Source organism: Acartia tonsa, chromosome 14, assembly GCF_053477335.1.
Source record: "Acartia tonsa isolate MP-2025a chromosome 14, ASM5347733v1, whole genome shotgun sequence".
NCBI classification, from domain to species: domain Eukaryota; kingdom Metazoa; phylum Arthropoda; class Copepoda; order Calanoida; family Acartiidae; genus Acartia; species Acartia tonsa.
This window is the reverse complement of record NC_137273.1, coordinates 24,572,374-24,594,153: the sequence shown is the minus strand read 5'-3', so window position 1 is coordinate 24,594,153 and position 21,780 is coordinate 24,572,374. Positions and strand designations below refer to the sequence as shown.

At 33.0% G+C, this 21,780-nt stretch overlaps 2 protein-coding genes across 2 annotated transcripts; both read right to left on the bottom strand.

Annotated features, from left to right (window-relative positions):
• Positions 1 to 1,095: 1,095 nt before the first annotated feature.
• On the bottom strand, positions 1,096 to 13,011 carry LOC145306208 (xylosyl- and glucuronyltransferase LARGE1-like). The gene is made up of 19 exons (XM_080148222.1): positions 12,829 to 13,011; positions 11,609 to 11,660; positions 11,378 to 11,461; positions 10,791 to 10,892; positions 10,415 to 10,506; positions 9,957 to 10,162; positions 9,491 to 9,637; positions 9,124 to 9,293; positions 8,745 to 8,864; positions 7,934 to 8,053; positions 7,123 to 7,228; positions 5,771 to 5,872; positions 5,404 to 5,457; positions 4,921 to 4,987; positions 4,472 to 4,544; positions 3,480 to 3,581; positions 2,173 to 2,339; positions 1,662 to 1,740; positions 1,096 to 1,245 (listed from the first exon to the last, which is right to left on the bottom strand). The coding sequence occupies exons 1-19, from the start codon at positions 12,849 to 12,851 to the stop codon at positions 1,111 to 1,113; spliced, it is 2,001 nt and encodes a 666-aa protein (XP_080004348.1). The 5' UTR covers positions 12,852 to 13,011; the 3' UTR covers positions 1,096 to 1,110.
• A 1,201-nt stretch (positions 13,012 to 14,212) lies between these two features.
• Positions 14,213 to 21,616, bottom strand: LOC145306202 (uncharacterized). The gene is made up of 9 exons (XM_080148218.1): positions 21,472 to 21,616; positions 21,098 to 21,198; positions 20,636 to 20,762; positions 19,949 to 20,059; positions 18,758 to 18,860; positions 18,103 to 18,202; positions 17,760 to 17,849; positions 14,668 to 14,730; positions 14,213 to 14,312 (listed from the first exon to the last, which is right to left on the bottom strand). The coding sequence occupies exons 1-9, from the start codon at positions 21,535 to 21,537 to the stop codon at positions 14,216 to 14,218; spliced, it is 858 nt and encodes a 285-aa protein (XP_080004344.1). The 5' UTR covers positions 21,538 to 21,616; the 3' UTR covers positions 14,213 to 14,215.
• Positions 21,617 to 21,780: the final 164 nt, after the last annotated feature.

The window sequence follows — 21,780 nt, the reverse complement described above, 5'->3', positions numbered from 1 at the left end:
TTTGCATGTTTATTAAAGAGAATTTGTTGATATTGTAATTAACTTCATATTTCACGATATATATGGCATCCGGTTTTGTTCGTTTTGTGCAATATCTTAAAAACTATTAGATCGATTAAATTTCATCGATGTTGTAATTTAAAATTATTCCGAACGCGTAGAGGGGGGAAGGATCTATTTTTGCGGAGTAATATCTGAGAAACAAAATGAAAACATACGAAATAGCTAAATAGTATAAAAATCTGTTATATTTCATGTAGATTAGTTAAAATAAATTTCTAAATGTCAATTTTATTGTTTTATATTCATATAATTGATATTATTCTTTCAGCCTACTCTTTATAAGTCTTCGTGTGTGTGTGTGTGTGTTTGTGTCTGTATGCATCCATGCCTAGTTTATGTCGTAGCGTAGAGTGAGGAGAGACACACACACACATTCAAACACACATTCAAACACCCAAACAAACACATCCTTATAAAATATGCTTTAATTTTATTAGCCTTTAGTAAGATGAAATAACAATGATTTAAAATATAATATTTTCTAAATGGATTAAATCAAGAAAATTTAGATAAAATAATCAAGATATTAAAACTTAAAAACGCGCAAATTTGAAATTTGCAGCTAGTGAAAAACTGGTTGTACTTACAAAAATTTTTACTTCACATGATATTTAGCCAATGCAATTGTCTACAAAAAAGTATTTCAGAGTCTTCTTGATTTGACAACTCCTTCCCGCCCTAAATGTCCAATAAAACCTCGAGAACGGCAAAAATCAGACTTTAAAGGTCATTTTAACGGTCTTTGATCTTTGAGGTCATATATTTTTTTTCTCATAAATGGACTCCCTGGCCCCTAAAACCCCCATTTTGCCGTATTGGGCATCAAAATTGGCCAAAATACGGCTGAAAACGAATTGTTGACCCAAATCTCCGTTTTCGGACCAGTGTGCAATGGTAGAAAACATTTGCTAACAGACGAAAAAGGTCATTGGAAAATATGTGAGTTAGTTATCTGTATATACATCTACACTGTAGATCTGTTGTTCAAAGTGAAGCCAACCTTCTAAGTCACCATTTCAGTGTGTCTACGACTATGCATTGTTTCTTTTATAAAAATGCTTTCCTGTAAATTTGATAGATATGGGACACTTTGTTGAATCCAAAGCCAACAAAACGCGGATCATAATCAGGTATGGATTTATGGGTTACTATGTAGGGTTCATAGTTTGCCTGCCAGGTCACCTAGATACAAAGTTAGCTAGCGGGATACAAAATTAGAAGATGATTTGTTAGTCCACGTAGGTATATTGTCTTTGGAGGGTGGAGGTACCCTCTCAAAAATAGTTATAATCCGTCCCTAGACCTAAAAGTAGCTTCACTGTAAAGGAGACCCATATCTGTTCAGTAGTTAGCGAGATCCTTCGTTACAAACAAAAAATCTTTATTATTTACATTACAGGACATGGTTCACGATTAAATAATAGAAAGAATGATAATTTGGATTAAAACAAGGGCTCAGCAACCGCAACTAAAACCGTGAAGCTGGAGCAACAGCCGAGCCCTTAATTATAACAATTAATACCTAAATTAAAATAGATATGGCATTGCTGTTTTTTAAAGACAATTTGTCAAGATAAGTGAAATATGATTTTAATTACCTTATAAGGTTTTGTGGAGCTTTTCCATTTTAGATAATTTGTTGCACTGTGCCCCTCTTCCCACTGTCGGCTTCTAAATCTAAAAATTTGGGGGTTTTACTATACATGTATTTTTTAGTAACGCAACTTCTCTACCTAATGCAAGTTAAGGTTGCATAAGACCCATAAAACTGTGAAATAAACCCATTACCTGAATTTTGTGTAGCCTAAACATTTCTGAACATTACACAAATTTTACCTATTACGACTTTACTGTCTATTTTTGTTTGAATAATGAATAAAAAATACAAGACAAATATTAGTTTAAAGCAGTTTATGGCAGGTACTGTAAAACACCTGAACATATTTTGTAGAAATGGGTGTTTTTCAACTAGTATATAAACTAAAAAGTGGCTTCGCCCATCGCATCTAGAGGTCCTGTATTGAAAGATTTTAAAAATAGCCTGAAACCATCTTAACTAAAGACAAAAAAACATACTCCTTGCTATAAAAGGATAATAACGTCACTAACCTAATAATTTCTCCAACATCTAGCTGTTTGAGCAGATCAGCCTTATTATTTGGCAGCAAGTCTATTCTATATCTTTCACTTTCAAATGCCGGAACAACCAAAACATTTTTAGTTGCAGAGTTTTCTTCAAGCAAGTGAACATATTCAGATAGCTTTACCTCCATATCCTTAAATATAAATCATTGTATATTATTTTAGTTTCCTGCTTTATGCAAAAGTATTTTTATGCTATATAAACAACTAGCGGCTACGCCCCCTAGAAGCCTCTAGGGGCAGTTAAGGTAGTAGGGGGAAAAGTCGACCTCATCCCATTTTAAATTTGATTTGGTTTGAGTAAAAAAATATTTTTTGGGGGGGGATGGGGGTGAAGACACCATTCCCAAAAATAGTTTAAAACCTTCCCAGGACCTATAAGAAGCTTCACTGTAAAGGAGAACAATATCGGTTCAGCGGTTAGCGAGATCCTATAGGACAGACAAAAAACGCTTACTACTTTTTATAATAGGATATATATATACAATATTACAAAAAAGTTATGATTTAAAGAAGGTTTAACTCTAAACATATACAATATACATAAATTTAATATGTAACATTTTTACTAAAGATTGAAGGTTATGACAATGGACGATAAATATTAATGTCTTAGGTATGAAATGCTTTCTTTATTCAAATTGTTAATAAAGAGCGGGTGGAAAAAGAGACCAGTAGGGTAGCAGGTAAATTCCATAAAGGTGTGAGTTCTAAGGCTTAATAACAGTAGTAGAACAATAATATTATCTAAATATGTGAATTCCTTATATTGAATAGAACCATTAAGTTAACAATACCTGAAAATTGTAAAAAAACCCTGAAATTTTCACCAAACGCTTTGCTAATGTCAAAGTGACAAAAATAATTTTTTTACATATAATACATAGAATTACCATGGACAATCAAATAATGTTTAAAAAACAATATCTTTGAAATAATTGGCATTATTTGTAATTTTTGAAACTATTTCCAATATTTTTTTTATAATTATCTATTTTGTTATTATTACCAGTTTGACATTAGCGAAGCATTCGATGAATTTTCCCAGTTTTTTTTACAATTTTTTAAAACTTAAAATTTCATATTTGTCTACAGTTCTTTTCAATAAGAAATACACATATTTAGTGAATATTATTGTTCTACTCCTGTTTTTAGGATTTAAAACTCACACATTTTCAGAATTTACCCGCAACCTACTGGTCTCGTTATAAATCAAATAAACAAGCATGCCATAGCACTCTCTCAGTGTCCCCTCTCTCCCTTTATGAAATTACCTCAGAAGGTAGAAAGTCTATATCACACAGGAAGATATAATCAGTTGTTGCTTCTTTCTTGGCAACATTCCGCAGATAGTTCACTGGGTAAAACCAGTTTTCCTGAAAAATAAAGAAGTATTTTAGGACTGGTGTCTAAAGTGATAAGACAATGGCGGATATATTGATGTACATCCCCAGCGATGATAAACAAAATTACCCCCTCAGTAGATTACAATTAGTGGTTGAAATGTTTGGACAAATGACTAAATGAACCAACCAATCAAAATTGTTAGCAAAATCAAGGTTGTTGAGCCAACGAAAAAGAAAACAGCCCATTGTCCACTCTCTTCCTGATATTAGGAAATATCAAACAGTCGACTCTTTTGTTAAATAAAGTTTACTGGGTAAAACCAGCTTTGTTTTTAATACAAAAACAAATGTGTGTCTACTGTGGTTGCCTTTAACTACTAACTAGATTTTTTCCTAATTTTTGTGGCAACGATTTTCAAAAAACTAAAAGGTAAAACTAATTTTCAAACTAATATTATACAAATAAATCACTAAAATGCTGTTTTCTTTGTTGTTGAAAACTTAGCAGCGTTGCGGAGCTGGAGCCGCCATATTTTGCCGGAGTCGTTATTTTCGTAAAAAAATTTTGAAAGAGAAATTTTTTATAATCATAATTTGGTAACTGTTGTGTCGTGTGCAAATGTCCCTTTTAAGATTTTCAAGTCCATTTTTATCAAAACTTGAACTTTCAAAACCTTCAAAAGTAAAAAATAGACTTGGAGGAAAAAATATGTCGAGTTTTCTTGATTTTAGGTCGAAGCCGGAGTCGTTATTTTCACAGGCGGCTCCGCATCGCTGCAACTCAGCTTACCAACATAGTTCTCTAAAATATTTTTATTCTAAATACAATAAAGTAGTTTGATGTTTGTATGTATGCACAACTAAGTATGCAACGTAGGCATGTATGTTAGTTAAGTAAGATCTCGAGTAAAAATTATTACCTTATATACTATGTGATAGCCGACATTTCTACGATTTTTCATTAATGGCGATGACTGATATAATTGTGTAAATCTGAAGAAAAAAAATCACTTCAAAAAAAGTAAACTTCTAAAACACTTATAAACTTGAAAAGTTGGATTTACGCATGCATGCTGAACAGGATCTCTATAACGGCTAAACTGTAAGGTGGAAAATTTTAAGGTAAGCTTAGTAACTTTTCAGCACGTTTTTTATGCTTGTTTCATAAAATCTATATTCAAGATTAATAGTAAGATAAAAACAATAATTTATTTTATATGCACATCACAATGACATAAAATATTTGAAAAGAAACCAATGGATGTACATTGTACAAATTTCTACATAGAATGAAACTAGAAAACTATGTATATAACTAGATAACTAACTATATAGCAAATGAGTAGGTATAAAGATAGAAAATAGATACCTAGCTGCCTCAGCATCAGTAAGATATAAAGCCAGAGAAATAGGGCCAGACCAGGCAGTAAGTAAACCTAGGTAAAAAATATTCAAATTCTAAGTTTTTAGTTGACGCTTTCACACAAAGTACACTGGGGAACAATGGTAACTTCCCTTCCCCCTTATTTTTAATTAAATTGAAAACAAGGGGGGGGGGGAGAGGGTTTGTTTTGACTTTTCTTCAGGTCAAATTAGGTTAGGTTATATATATCGTGTAAGTGGATATAACTGCATGACTAGGATCCCCGCAGTGGTAGGGAATAGAAAATAACCCCCTCATTTTATTAGCTGCATTTCTTTTTATAAAATAATCCCTAGATAAACTTAAACTAAAATCTATAAATTAATTTCTCCGTCAGTTATGATTGGATTTTTGCATAGCAGCTATAAGATGGATAGCTTATTTCTAAAACCAAAACTATTATTGTTGTTATAAAAAAAAACTTGTTACCTTCAAGAGCGTGCATTCTATCATTTGATAAGGTGGCAACAAAAGTTACTTCTGAAAATTATTAAGTATTCTTACAAATTAAAAAAAACAAGCAAAGTTTGGAACCCAAAGTATTATAACCAAATTGTCTTATTCGTTGGCTCCAAAACGTTAGTTCGGTACTTTTGTTTGGTTCGATGCAAACTAGTAGTGTCCAATTTTTTAACCAATAACTTTAATCTGCCGTAGAGTAATTTTGTTTAACATCATTGGGGCTGTTTGAAAATTCATTTGTACATTGTCTTAACCATTTACAGAAATGTTTTTTTTTTAAATCTACAACCCTTTTTCCCCTTTGAAAGTATTATTTTGTAAGAATAATTTCCTGTGGAACTATTGTGAGTATTTGAGAATGGCAGATAGAATAAATGAGTCCTGTAAACTTTACTTCCAGCTTCGCGCATTTCTCTACACTCATCCTCGTTTTCTTCTAAATAATGTAAACGTAGCGTAATGTAGTTGTTATCAATAAAGAAATATAACAGAATTAAAAGTAATTATCATATTTTAACTTGAAAATGCAAGGGACAAAATATTTTAACAAAGTTCACTGTTATCTGCAGGGAGTAAGGGAGGGGACAATGGGCAATTAATTCAATTTAAGAGTTTTTGAAGAAAGGCCATGAAAACCAGAATAATCCCGAAAATATAGTGGAAATTGTAAAGTGATTGTTGATTAAATCTAGAAAACCATAAACTAAGAAAAAAGTTCCAAGAAAAAAAGCAATCATTTGAAAATAAGATTACCAGTATTACAGACTGACATAACCATTCTGTAATTAATTACTAGAAATATCTCCCTGGATCTCTTCAGATGACAGGGAAAGAGAAAAGAGATTTGGGGGCAAGTGATGTGAACACGGAAAAAAGGGGCAGGCAGGCGTGTAGCTGGATGGGCAAGTATATGACCCGCACGCCTTCCTGCCCCTTTTTATCCTGTTTATTTCCCCCACCTCCCTTCTCCATTTCCCTTTCTCGTCTACTTTTAAAAAGGAGGTGGGGATAAAGGGAGTGAAATATAGTATAGGAGGGGGGACGTGTATTTATATTTGAACTACTCTCTGTCTGCAAAACTATATATATTCAAAACTAACATAGCGAGTAACGGCATTTCTTGCGCAAGTCCCCAAACTCAGTCAGAAACTGCTAAATTCTTGCACATTCCCTTTAAGCCAGTCCCCAAAGTCTGAGAATCCTAAAGATTGAATATTCGATCCATTGTCCCCTCCCTTACTCCCTGGTTATCTGTAACAAACACAAAATTTATGATACTAATATCATGAACAATATTCAAATGACTGACCAACTAACAGGCCAACACATTAAAGTTATAGAGCAGCTTTGCTACTACATATAAATAGGCTTAAACAAGAGATATCAAAACAAGGAGATAAAATTGATTTTTCGTACATTTTCAAACATCACAAACCAATTCCTACATACTTCTAAAACAAGCATCGAATATTTCATCTTTCTTTGACCCATCCCTGTATCACTTAAAGAGTTCTTTACCAACAACAAAATTAATTCGAAAAAAAACACGAAACCTAAACGTGATTTTCAATTATCTTGTGGGGGGTGTGGCAACACTTTTAGAATTGACGACTCTTTATCTGCCCCCCAAATATTATTTTAGATTTATTTCGCTTGGCCATATCTTCTTTCATGTTCTTAACTAACCTGTAATATAATTGTCAATATTCCCTGGTGGGATATTTTGAATTTCAGTACTTGTACTCGATTCTGCAGGTCTTGTTGAATCAACACAATTTCTTATTATGGCATCCTAAAAATTCAGATGCGTTAGCTGGAATTTTTCAGGAAGTTTCTAGAAGTAAATATTTCAAATCCTAGAAGATACCATGAATATAAGTTTTTCTTATCTTATTATTGTACTTACGCTTAAAAGATATATGAATCGGCATCTGGAATATGTCTAGAAGATGTTAAAGTAAATTCTTGTAGTTAAAATTGTATATGATTTCAGAAACTTTTTATTATCTTATTATTGCATCCTTAAAGTGAAAGAGGCGTTAGATGTAATTTTTCTGAAATATTCTAGAAGTAAATTCTTTTTTGATGAAATAAAATTCTAGAGGATTTGAAATTACCTACATTTCTTATTATTGGATCACTTAAAGAGTATCTATCTATCTGTACTACATATTTATTTAGTTTCTAAAATATTAATGGAAACAACTGTAAAATATAACAATTAAATTAAATATTGGAAGATTTCTAGAATAAGATAAGCTTTAAATACCTAATTTAATCATCTATCTAGTTAAAATATTTCTACTTAAAAGATATCAAAAGTGTTAAAAAACCTATACCTACTAAAGAACAAAATAATGCTAAGAATTTATCTAGAAGATTAAAAACATTGCATCTACTTGTTGGAATTTTTCTAGAACTATTAGCTTTGATTTTATAGAGATCCATTTAACTGCAAGAATTTTCAAATAAGATTCTACGAGTAATTAAATATTACCTGAACTAGCGATCCATCTAGTTGCTGGAATGTTTCTAGAAGATTCTGGAAGTATTTAAATGATTTGTTCAGTCTTAGCACTTTCTTCTCGGGTGAGTTAAAATGAATAATGTTTACTTCCTACAACAAAAAAATTAATAACAGGATGTCGGTTTATGTGTCTTTACCGAATGATCTTAATAACTGCTGAACAGATATGGTACTCATTCAAAATGTAGCTTCTTTTAGGTCCTTGGAATGTTTATAACTATTTTATGGGAGGCTACTATAGAAAATTTTTTACCCCTCTACATTTTTTTTTTACTTTTTTAAACTAAAATTTAAAAAGGAGCAAGGGGGTTTCGATTTTTCTTCCATAGGCAAAAGTGGCGAAAGTCAGCTTTTACCAATAAGTAAATTATTTTTTTTTTTAAATCACGAAACATATACCCAGCTGTCGTTGGGTGGCAACATTTAGTAAAACTTACGAACTCTCCATTTGCCCCCCAAAATTATTTTGAATTTATTTACTTTAATGTTGGTTATACTTTATACAGGGGTGAAAAAAAACTTACTTTAGTTTTATCTTGGCACAATTTAAAAAGGAGCAAGGGGGTTTCGATTTTTCTTCCATAGGCAAAAGTGGTGAAAGTCAGCTTTTACCAATAACAAAATTTTTTTTTTTTTAAATCACGAAACATATACCCAGCTGTCGTTGGGTGGCAACATTTAGTAAAACTGACGACCTCTCCATTTGCCCCCCAAAATTATTTTTTGGATTTATTTACTTTAATGTTGGTTATACTTTATACAAGGGTGAAAAGAAACTTACTTTAGTTTTATCTTGGCACAGTTGTTGATATAGAGAATGTTCAGAAAGTTGGATATTCCAGGAACAAGGTAGATTAACAACCAGGCTTGGGTGTCTTTTTATCAGAGTGTTGATAATATCCTAAAATTATATAAAGTAGTGAGTTTTAAGCCTATCTAATTTCAAATCTATGCCTCGATATGGTTTTGGGCTATTTTTCTGCATTATCTTCCCTAGACAGTGAAACAGCCGCCTCTAGTTAGTTTTATGGCTGATATTCCCTTCCTACAATCCATTCCTGCTAGAGAATAAAATGCTTTTAACAAATACAAATTGAAATATACATTATACAAACATCATCGCAACTAGGTTTTGCAAACAAAAAGGTAGCCCACCGTACCTGATCAGCCAAACTAGTTGACAATAGTGTCATCAGATTATGTTCAGCCACAGTGCGCCACATGGTGTGCCAATTAATATCACGCAACCTCGATAGCTCCATCAGTATAACGCCAGTGTTGTAACCACGACCTAGTGCCGGCCAAGGCCTGTGATTGGTCCATATTGTGCCTGAAAAGATATTTTTTTATAGATTACAACCCTGACAAACCCATTCTTCTAATCCTTATAAAAAAATAACAGGATGTCTATCGTCTGTGTTTTGATAAGAATCTCACTAACCGCAAAACCAATATGGTTCTCCTTTGCAGTGACGCTTTTAATAGGTCCAAAGAAGGAAATTTTATGGAGAAAAAATTAAAATTAACCTGGAATATACCAATCACTCTGATTCTCCACTAGTCCTAGGCAGAGGCTCTTATCCTCTCCAAACTTGGTGAAGAGTTGCCAGAGCCTGGCAATATCTGTTGCCAGCACAACATCTGTGTCCAGAACTATCACACGCTCCAACCATACTGGCAAGGTCATACATGGAATATTGGGATGCTACTGCGAAATTTCATGTCCTTGATTTTAAAAAAAATATGAAAGTAAAATAACATCTTTTTTAAATTTAAGGGGAAAATTAAAATGGTTTATTAAAAATAATGGCATTCAACTATACTATTATTCTTAATCTCCCAGCTACTTCTTACAAATCAATGATTTTAATGAAGAGATACATCGTACCTAAAAAATTACATTTGTATATTGCAACCTGTTGTATAAGTTATCATGCTTACTGATAATATTTAGGGGCAAAATAGTTATGCGCTGAAATTTATCCATGTATGCCTGGCAAAATTTTTGGCAGTGTCAGCTTTAATAATCCATAAACTCCCGAATAATGTTTGTTGGGTATCCACGCTACATCCGCCAAAACCGGTTCTGCTGCGTAGAATTTAAACTCCACGTGGCTGATACGCCATGTTGTTGCCAAATGAGACAAAGAATTTCGCGCGCTTTCATCAGATATAAAATGGAAGACAAGTGGATTTTTCCTGAAAATAAATAAATGTCATACCTAGATACTTGAAAACAACACCCCTCAAACAACTAGCATTTAATGAAACAATCTTTGTCTGAAAGTTCTAACATATAAGATAATTTGTTGTGCCTGTTGATAGTCAGAGGTAATCCAACTTTTCAAGAATGATAAATGCATGAAATGTCAGCAATATTAAACTTTTCAACTTCTTGCGTTAGGCCAAAATATATTCTACGATAAGCGCAGGTAATATAAAGATACTTACCTATAGAAGAGGATTGATTTAAGAAGGGTGACCACAGTCCTAGCTGTATCCAGCCCAGAACAAACAATACAAATATGTATGGTCTCACAACTGTTTTTAGTAGTCATTTAAAGCATTGGGTAAAGTGAAAAATTATTTGGACAAATTTTCTTGTTTTTCAAGGTTAATGTAAAATGTAATTTATCAACAAAGATACTTATTTAATACTGAAAAAGAGATATTTGACTTCGTATGAAGTAATAAATACAAAAGGTGTACATTTGTTGGAATATGAATTTAACATTTTAAAAGGGTCATGTTTTCTTACGGAATAAAACTCAAGATTATCAAAGCATAACTGGATATTGAGAAGCTGTTCTAAAATTGACTTTTTCCTAAATGTTTCCGTAGAATTGTAAAGTCCACCGGTTGTTTTATATGAGGTATTCAGTCTTCTTTGTTGTTGTACTAGTCTTAACTGGCGACCCAACCATCGTACCTGGATACAATCAACAAAATGTTAAGACTAAAAAAGGTTATTTTAATTTTTTTTTGATTATTTATTTATGATCAATATTGAACTAACAACTGCTATTGATGATTTATATCCTTGATAAGGGAAGATATCTAGGTTTAGATCTTGTAGCCTATTAGCTAGGATTTCGGATTACAGAAACAACCTTTCGATTGCACGACCTTTATATAAATGTTTCTAATTTAATAGGTAAACGGTTACTCACTACTCATACTATTAATATCAGGAGTCTGATAGAGTAGCAGTACGTTCAATTTAACGTCTTTAATTATAAGTTGTTTATGGCTATTATTCTATACTATAATCTCTTTTAAAACAAACATACCTAAACAAGGAAGTAGGTGGTATTGAAGCTTAAATTAATCTAAAACATTTTCTTCTATATAGGAATGAGGCCATAATTTTTCACCTAAGAATTAGGAGGGAGGCAGATTAATTTAACATCTAACCTGATCTTCAGACTCTCTAAGTCTGGAAGATAGACTAATCTCGCGTTGGTTAAACCCCAACCAGTTTGTATTGCTTGGCTTTTCCTGTGAAAAAAAAGGTTATTAAAAGGACAGTGGTAAACGGCAGCAAGATTTAGAATGTAATGAAATATTCTTATGTAAGGCATATAATTATCTCTTAGACAGAGAACTGTATTTCAAATAAAGTTTACAAGTTTATAATAAAATTACCTTATGTATGAGTATAAACAGGGAGAGAAGGATAACTAATGTCAACAAAACTCTGAAATTAAATATTCTTTTTAGGCACAATAATAGGTGTATCCTTACCTTTTATAACTACCTACTTAAGGGAAAATATACTATATAATCCCCCACCCAAAAAAAAAAATATAAAATTCATCGTAACTTTTATTCTTTAATTGTAATATCCCAATAAAAAGATACTAGCGGCTATTCCCCTACACTTGCAGGATCTTTCACCTGCAACTAAATTTTTGGGTAAAATCCCTTTCGTGACATCGCCTCTTAATTAGCGTTTAGTCATATTTTCCCAGGTGCTTTAGATAGGTTATTTTAGGTTAGGTGATTGCCAAGCAGGGGTAGAGACTTCCGCAGGGGCTAAAAATAGGAGAAAAGCTAATGTGATAATACTACGAAACGCCCCTTAAAATAAAATATGAAGAAAAGGACTAGACCCAAATTTTTTTTTAATGTGAAGGAGGTAATTTTTTTATTAAAAAAAAACTTCCCGGTACCAATAAAAAGCTTCGTTGAAAAGTTGAATGTAAAAAGATTTCATTCTGTGCCGGCAGATAGACATTCCGTTACTTTAGTATATATAATACTAGCGGCAACGCACCTAGCGACTCCAGGAATAGAGCAGAAAATATCGTAAAACCACCCTGTTACCTGTGTGAAACTTCCCTTTGATTGAGAACTCGATGGGTTTAGTAGTTGTGTAGAAATATTAAGCTTCAGACAAAGAAAAACCTTACTACTTTATATTGTATTATAGCGGCTACGCCCCTAGAAGCCTCTAGGGGCACTTGTAGGAGGAGGAAAAAGTCAACCCCGTCAAATTTTAAATTTTAGTTTTAAAAGAATTTAAAAATATTTTCTTTTTTAGGGGGGGGGGAGAGGGGTGAAGACACCCTCTCTAAAAATAGGTTAAAACCTTCCCAGGACCTATAAGAAGCTTCACTCTAAAGGAGAACAATATCGGTTCAGCGGTTAGCAAGATCCTTCGAGACAGACAATTTTTTTTTGGGGGGGGGGAGAGGGGTGAAGACACCCTCTCTAAAAAAAGGTTAAAACCTTCCCAGGACCTATAAGAAGCTTCACTATAAAGTTAGCGGTTAGCGAGATCCTTTGAGACAGACAAAAAAAACGCTTACTACTTTATATAATAGGATGATAAAAACATAGCTGCGCTACTAAAACAATCTCACCTTTGGAGATTCAATTTGATCATTTTTAATATCTTTGGTATATCACAGATTTGGTAGCATTAATAAAATTTGAGTAACAGTAATATTTGTCATTTATTCTTGTTTAGTATTGTTCATTCCCATCACTATAATACATTTAAGTTACATTCTAATAAATTTCTTTTATATGTCATTTTGATTCTGAAATTTCATTCAAACAGGATTAGTTTCATAAAAACTTAAGCATTAATCAAATTTAAAAAAAGATTAGGTACTATCCCTTTGTACAGGAGTGGATACAAAACCGCGACAATAACAAAAATATAACTCTGTAAGAATTTTTGTAGGACTACATGGCCGCAGCGCTCGGCCCCCTGACCTGCCTAGCCGCGGGCGCTCGGCCCCCTTGCTCATAACCTAACCTAACCTAAATATTGCAAAAAAAATATTAAAAATTTGAAAAAAAGTCTACCAACCACTTTTTGTAAAATCCACGAAATTCTATACTATAAATAAGTTAATGTACATTAAACATTCAAACATATAGGTTAGATTAGGTTATAGGCAAGGGGGCCGAGCGTCCGCGGCTAGGCAGGCCAGGGGGCCGAGCTCTGCGGCCATGACCTTCTAGCATTAAGATTTTTTTTTTATTATAGATTTTTAGTATTATAGATTTTTTTTAATGTCGCGGTTTTGTAATGGGGCGGTTTTGTTTGTCGCGGTTTTGTATCCACTTCTTTGTACATACACAGACATACAAACCCCATGGATCGGATGGATATTAGTACTGAAGCTTTGCAATGCTAAAATCCGCGCAAAAATTGCCAAGATACGCAATACTTCATGTAAACATCCAATTTTGTATACAACGAATTATTTTTGTTTATTTATTTAGTGAGAATTTTACTTTCAACAGCATTTTAATTCTGCAAGAGAAGTAAGAATTCACTAAATATAATAATAAAATAAAAACTTTTTATAAATAAGTATTAATTATGATGAATAAATATAAAATTTAGGTACACAGGTAATTAAAACGTTTATAGGAAAATACAAAAAAATTGATGATTTCAACATTCATCTTCTAATAACAGTTTCATAAGCTCATTTTTAAATCACGACACAAGTGATCTACTCAGGGGGTCAAAGAGACGAACAAACTTCGCAAAAACATTGGACGAATAAATATAGAATACGTGGATACTGTAAGAGATTCTCGCATACCCAGATAAAATGTTTCTTCCAGCTAGGAAATAAAGTGAATCTCCCCATCCCCCGAGGGCCGACAGTGATCATGGTGAAACGTATTGACCAATATCTGAAGATTTTAAAGGCAACCAAAATTGACGCAAAAATTTTCCTGTCACAATATCCACGTATTATTAGACTAGATCTGGCGTTTTGAATATTAATTTTCTTCCGATTCTTTTTCTGCTGTTTGTGTGATTAGTTTGACTCGTATTCTCTTGCCTGCCCCAACTTTTGTTACAAGAACATAAGCATCCCTGAAAAGACAATTATGTCAAAAAGTTCTGAATATAAAAATATATTTAGATTTAATAAGAAGTCGTTTTGTGACCAGAGAGTATTGGGACATTGGACTGTAAATTACATTTATGAACAAAGCTTAATAATGTCTTTCCATTTCTTAAAAACTAGTGGTTCTTTTTGATTATTTTGTTCAAACTAGAAGTGTTCAATCTTTTCCACAAATAATTTATTTCTAATGCTAGTGGAAGATACAACCAACTTTTTTGTCTTAAAATAAATTGTATTTGGTTCATATTTTTTTTAGAGGATTAAGGAGTTGCATAATCTCACTTGTACTAAAACGTCACGCATCTGACATAACACACTTACCAATGGCTGGCACGTTCATGAGCATTTTGATTTGAGCTGTTTTGATAACACTTATCACACCATCTAAAAATAAGAAGGGTCAATAGCAATAAACACATTTTTAAGTGATGCATGAAAACAGTTTAACATCAAAAAATGTCTGATAACTTAGGGGGGGGGGGGGGGGGAAGTTTGTACAGTTATAGGAAATGAAATTCAGTATAAAAGTTTGGGAGGGTCGTGTGGGCTTGTTTTTATAGTTATCAACCTAATTCTTTTTGTAGGCTCTCTTATATGACTGGATGTACACATAAAACTTTGAAAATTGAATTTCGGCACTTTCCTTCTTGGGGCTTGTGGAGCACAAAAACCCCCCAAACACAAAAAATATGAGTTCTGAGCTTATTTTTAAAGATATCAACCTGATTTTTTTTAAATAATACTTTTTTAACATAACTGAATCACGAGCCATTACAGATTTCATCTGGGAATTTCCTTCTTGGGGCTTTTGGAGCACAAAAACCCCCCAAACACTAAAAATATGAGTTCTGAGCTTATTTTTAAAGATATCAACCAGATTTTTTTAAATAATACTTTTTTAACATAACTGAATCCATGAACCATTACAGATTTCATTTTGGGACTTTCCTTCTTGGGGCTTGTGGAGCACAAAAACCCCCCAAACACTAAAAATATGAGTTCTGAGCTTATTTTTAGATATATCTACCTGATTTTTTAAAAATAATACCTTTTTAACATAACTGAATCAACGAACCATTACAGATTTCATTTTGGGACTTTCCTCCTATGGGCTTGTGGAGCAAAAGACCCCCAAAAACACTAAAAATATGCGTTACGAGTTTATTTTTAAAGATATCAACCTGATTTTTTTTCAATAAAACTTTTTTAACATAACCGAATCAACGAACCATTACAAATTTCATTTTGGGACTTTCCTTCTGGGGGCTTGTGGAGCAAAAGACTAAAAATATGAGTTTTAAGCTTATTTTAAAAGATGTCAACCTGATTTTTTTAATTATACTTTTTTAACATAACCGAATCAACGAACCATTACATATTTCATTTTGGGACTTTCCTTCTAGGGGCTTGTGTAGCAAAAGACCCCCAAAAACACTAAAAATATGAGTTCTGAGCTTATTTTAAAGATGTCAACCTGATTTTTTTTAAAGAAAACTTTCTTAACATACCTGAATTAAGGAACCATCACAGATTTCATTTTGGACTTTCCTTTTAGGGTCTAGTGGAGCAAAAGACCCCCAAAAATACTAAAAATATGAGTTCTGAGCTTATTTTTAAAGATATCAACCTGATTTTTTGAAAATAATATTTTTTTAACATAACCGAATTAACGAACCATTACAGAATTCATTTTGAGACTTTAATTCTTGTGATTTGTGGAGCAAAAGACCCCCAAAAACACTAAAAGTATGAGTTCTGAGCTTATTTTATATCAACCTGATTTTTTAAAAATAATACTTTTTGTTTTTTTGCCCCACTAGCTTCTAGAAGAATAGTCCCTGAATGAAATCTGTAAAAGTTACCAAGTTCGGTTATGTTAAAAAAGTGTTCTTTAAAAAATCAGGTTGATATCTTTAAAAATAAGATCAGAACTAATATTTTTAGTGTTTTGTGGTTCTTAAGCTCCACAAGCCCCTTGAAGGAAAGTCCCAATATTTTTAGTGTTTTAGAAGTCTTTTGCTACAGAAGACCCTAGAAGTCCGAAAATGAAATCTGTAATGGTTTCTTAGTTTGGTTATGTTAAAGAAGTATTATTTTTAAAAATCAAGTTGATGTCTCTAAAAATAAGCTCAGAACTAATATTTTTAGTGTTTTGTGGTTCTTTTGCTCCACAAGCCCCTAGAAGGAAAGTCCCAAAATAAAATCTGTAATGGTTTCTTAGTTTGGTTATGTTAAAGAAGTATTATTTTTAAAAATCAAGTTGATGTCTCTAAAAATAAGCTCAGAACTAATATTTTTAGTGTTTTGTGGTTCTTTTGCTCCACAAGCCCCTAGAAGGAAAGTCCCAAAATAAAATCTGTAATGGTTCCCTAGTTTGGTTATGTTAAAAAAGTTTTCTTAAAAAAATCAGGTTGATATCTTTCAAAATAAGCTCAGAACTCATATTTTTAGTGTTTTTGGGAGACTTATGCTCCACAAGCCCTTAGAAGGAAAGTTCTAAAATAAAATCTGTAATGGTTCCTTAGTTCGGCTATGTTAAAAAAGTTTCAATAAAAAAAATCAGGTTGATATCTTTAAAAATAAGATCAGAACTCATATTTTTAATGTTTTTGGGGGTCTTTTGCTCCACAAGCCCCTAGAAGGAAAGTCCCAAAATGAAATCTGTAATGGTTCGTTGATTCAGTTATGTTAAAAAGGTATTATTTTAAAAAAATCAGGTTGGTATCTTTAAAAATAAGCTCAGAACGCATATTTTTAGTGTTTTTGGGGGTCTTTTGCTCCACAAGCCCCTAGAAGGAAAGTCCCAATATGAAATCTGTAATGGTTCGTTGATTCAGTTATGTTAAAAAAGTATTATTTAAAAAAAAATCAGGTTGATATCTTTAAAAATAAGCTCGTAACGCATATTTTTAGTGTTTTTGGGGGGTCTTTTGGTCCACAAGCCCCTAGGAGGAAAGTCCCAAATGAAATCTGTAATGGTTCATTGATTCAGTTATGTTAAAAAAGTATTATTTAAAAAAAATCAGGTTGATATCTTTAAAAATAAGCTCAGAACTAATATTTTTAGCGTTTGGGGGGTTTTTGTGCTCCACAAGCCCCAAGAAGGAAAGTGCCGAAATTCAATTTTCAAAGTTTTATGTGTACATCCAGTCATATAAGAGAGCCTACAAAAAGAATTAGGTTGATAACATTAAAAACATACAAGCCCACACGGCTCTCCCAAACTTTTGTACTGAATTTCATTTCCTATAACTGTACAAACTTCCCCCCCCCCCCCCTTATATAAGCACTAGTGGGTACGCCCTTAGAGGCTTCTAAGGGTACTTAAAGTGGTGGGGGTTCAATTCGACCCCCTCCCCATTTTGAATCAGTTTTGAAAAGAAACACTAACATAAATATTTTAAAAATCAAACCTGCATTTGAAGGGCTTTAGGTTTAGATGAACATTTCTGTGCTCCGACAAATATTTGTTGGTTATGAAAGCTTTCTCACACATATCACATCTAAATAATATTATTATCCTTGAATGAATTATAAATCATAGTAAGTGTTCCAAGCTACCATAGTAAGCTAACAAAACTTGAAATAATAAGATCAATGAAAGGCCAATTAGAGTAGATTTGATTTCTACAAACTTGTTGTGACCAAATAATTTCAAGTTACACACAAGGGTAATTTTGTTGATAATAAAAGGGGTATAGTACAAACTACATTGTCTTATCCCTTATGTTCCCTGAAAAGAGCTTTAAATCTTACTTGAATTTCCTTTCCTGTTGAGGAATATGTTCGTCCTGGAGGTGTATTCTCAAATAACTCTTGTTATGAAACAATTTCCCACAGGTAGGACAGGGTAACTCTAAAATGCAATTCAATAAGTTAAGCTGTACAGTATCGAGTCTAATGAAAAGTTACATTTTTAGAAGCATGACACCTCTACAAGTACCAACTTCCCTCATTGATTGATTCACTACTTCCAACAGAAATATTGCATAATCACTATAAGAGTGCCCTTGGTGATTTATTTTAGTAAAGAACCTTTTAAAGTTGTCCAAATTTTCAATATTCCACTTTTAGTGGTGACAAAATGAATTTACTATTAAGTACTCTTTATTGTACACTACAACATTGAAATTGCGTTTCTGAGACCAAAAAAAATTATCATTGAGTTTCAAGTTTTCAATAGTAATTTAAATTAGGCCACAAGAATTCCTTTTTTAAAGAAGCCATTTTAAAAATGAATTTTTATTTTTTTCCCCGGCTGCAAAGTATTTCATTACCCCCCCCCCCCCCTAGCTTTTTCCCAAAGAAGGGGAAATAATTGAAAATGTTATTTTACTAGTTTTTTCTCCAAGGACAGAGAAAAAAGGAAAAATTGTTTCCAGAAGCTCTGATACTGTTTCCCCCCTGTTACCTGGAGGCTTATGTAACAGGACATGCCGTTTTAAACTTGCTCCAGAATGTAGAAATTTTCCACATTCGTTGCATTGGTGATCACAGCTAATGCCATCGTGTACCTGAAATTCAACAAAGATCAGGAGGCAGGGGACAGAGGTAAATTGTAAATCAATCTGGTACCCAAAGATTTATAACCAAGTTCAAAAGCTTTGAGAACTTTTGTTGAATTTTCTTTGGTTGGTTACAAACTAAACTTGCAATTTCGTCCATCCAATAATCCATCCAACAAAAAAGGAAAATATTGTTTGTCATAATTGTGGATATACCTTCATTAACATATTCTCAATTGTCTTATCCCTTCAGATCCCTGACAAAGACCATTACATCCAACTCATTACTTCGGGTGGGGTCATATTTTCTAGGGGCGAATCCACTTCGGAGGGTGGAGAATTGCACCCTCGCCCAAATACCCGAGACCTGTAGATGCTACATAAAAAGCGGTAAGCAAGATCTTTTTTTATAGACAGACAGACATCCTGTTACTTTTATATAAGGATAAATCCATATTATAGAGAAAAAAATGGTCCTACCCCAAACGTATGAGTCCCGAACATTGGAGTGGACAAACGGAGGAGTCCCAAACGTCGGAGTGAACAAACGTAGGAGTGGACAAACGTCGGAGTGGACATTACTTAAGTAAAACCTAGGAGTGTCAGCTATTTTAATAATATGACAATTTTGAAATTTTTTTATACCCCTCTGTCTACAAAATAATGACTAGGGCCGCAGCGCTCGGCCCCCTGGCCTATAACCTAACCTTACCTGACTAAGAAAAATAACGGGACCAAGGGGGGGGGGGATGAGGGGGTGGTTTGTATTAAAAAAATTCAAAATTGAAAAATTGAAAAAAAATTCAAAATTGAAAATAAATTAAAAATTGAAGAAAAAAATCAATTAAAAAAAAAATTGAAAAAAAAAATTCAAAATTGAAAAAAAAATTTGGGACTCCTGTGTTTGTCCACTCCGACGTTTGTTCCAAAATCCTGCGTTTGTCCACTCCGACGTTTGTCCACTCCGACGTTATTCCCACTCCTGTGTTTGTCCCACTCCGACGTTTGGGACTCCTGCGTTTGTCCACTCCGATGTTTTTCCACTCCTATGTTTGGGACTCCTACGTTTGTCGTGGAACCAAAAAAACTAGTTTTACCTTTCTAACATGAACATCAAGACCACCCTGGGATCTGTACACTTTATCACATTTTTCACACGCAAACTTTTCCTTCATTTCTTCCTCACTTCGTCTTTTAAATTTCATTATCTAGAGAAAACAAGAACATCACTGAGTACCACAGCAACAACAATACGACAATAATATTGCAGTATTCACATTATTAGGGTTTCGATTATACAGGGTTCAGATACAGCAGAAAAATATGAAGTAATATTTTTTTTGTGTTTTCCCAAATATAACCTCTTTATTTATTTTTTTTTTAAGACTAGTGAATTTTTAATTAATTCAACATTAGATGCCATAACAACATTTCTAACCAACCATACATAATCAATGAATCATTAATGAACAATCATTTCATGGGATGTCAGGTGTCTTAACTATAATTCAATCTAGTCTCGAACCTCTACCTCCAGAACTGTAAACAAGCGCCTCAACAACTCCCTTTAGGAAGAACAATCCGTAGAGTCGAAGCTCATAAGGTTCGTACCAACATTTTGCCTTAGTTATAGAGTAGCTACGTTTATAAAAACTTGCCAATATAGATAATAGATGCATCCTTAGAATCAAACATTTTCTTAGTCATGCAACTAAAAATGGATTTTTACAACAATGTTTTTGTTGTATAAAGTTGCTGAGTAGCTGCGCTTCAATTATCATTACCTTTCCATGGGTCATAAGAAGATGTTCTCTCCGTTCAGATAGCAATTTGAAAACTTGTCCACATATATTACAAGAGTTTGCACAGTTGATGGATATGTGGTGATCTAACGCTTTCCTGTGCTTAAAACTAGAATAAAGATTCATTCAAATATTTAAATAGTATGGGGTTAGAAAGCTAAAACAGGATACCTGCCATACTCATGCCAGGTTTTAAAAATGGGATGTCATCTAGGGGCGCAGTTTTAGAAGGATGAGGGAAGAGGGGGGCAGAAAAATAGCCTTGCAATATTTAAAACTCTAAAATGGAGAACTAAATCAGTTCAGGTATAGAACACAACCAAGGTGAATTTCTGCTATGTCAATTTCGAGTTGCGTCATGGGGAATAGAACTCGAACTCTCATCATCGTAAATCGTTGCGTTACCTCTAAGCGAGTCGCTACTACCAAAACAAAGTTACTTACGAAGCACCACAAAGGTGACAAATTCTTGAGGCTTTTTTGTTCGAGTCAGGGCCGAAACATTTTCTACTGTGGTGATATTTCATACTCTTTCCCATTATCATGTTAATAGGTAATATTGAAACAGATAAAATATGTTTTGGGTAATCTATTGATAGGTCAATGGCAGATTAAGGAAATGGGTATCTTTACCAAAAAAATCAGCAGACTGTCATTAATAGTTTACGAGAAAATCATTTTAGACTGACTGAGTGAGTACCTAATAGAGTAGTTATTTTTTTCTTTTATTGTTAACAGTTTTTCCAAATTTATAAAGTAATAGGTATAAGTTATATTATTTTTAACCATTTAGTTTTCAAATTGAGTTATTATATTACCTTAGGACAGTTGGGGCATTTGATTGGATAAGCACTGGCTGGAGTCCACTCATTCTTCGGTGGCATAGTACTAATCAATACAAATATTCATAACCAAACTGTTTAAAAACGTCAGCCCTTTTTAAAATTTTAATGAGTATAGTTAGACTAAGTTTAAGGTATTAAGTACAACCAAATTCAAAGGGTTGTCTCAATTTAGGTAGGTAAAGGTAGATAACTCAGTCATTTTCGACTATGATTACTAGATGTATGTATGTGTGTATTAAAATATCTGTAAAATATTCAGAAGAAAAAAACTTAGTATTTGTA

Bases quoted from the DNA above. Each gene is read 5' to 3' on its own strand.
- LOC145306202 (XM_080148218.1), bottom strand. From the start codon at position 21,537: ATGCCACCGAAGAATGAGTGGACTCCAGCCAGTGCTTATCCAATCAAA. The intron at 20,763-21,097 runs GTAAGTAACTTT...TCTTTATTCTAG, and splicing joins TGTCACCTTTGTGGTGCTTC to TTTTAAGCACAGGAAAGCGT. The intron at 18,861-19,948 runs GTAAAACTAGTT...GTTGAATTTCAG, and splicing joins TTGATGTTCATGTTAGAAAG to GTACACGATGGCATTAGCTG.
- LOC145306208 (XM_080148222.1), bottom strand. From the start codon at position 12,851: ATGATCAAATTGAATCTCCAAAG. The intron at 7,229-7,933 runs GTAATATTTAAT...CTGAATTTTTAG, and splicing joins TAGATGGATCGCTAGTTCAG to GATGCCATAATAAGAAATTG. The intron at 4,545-4,920 runs GTATCTATTTTC...TTTTTTCTTCAG, and splicing joins ACTGATGCTGAGGCAGCTAG to ATTTACACAATTATATCAGT.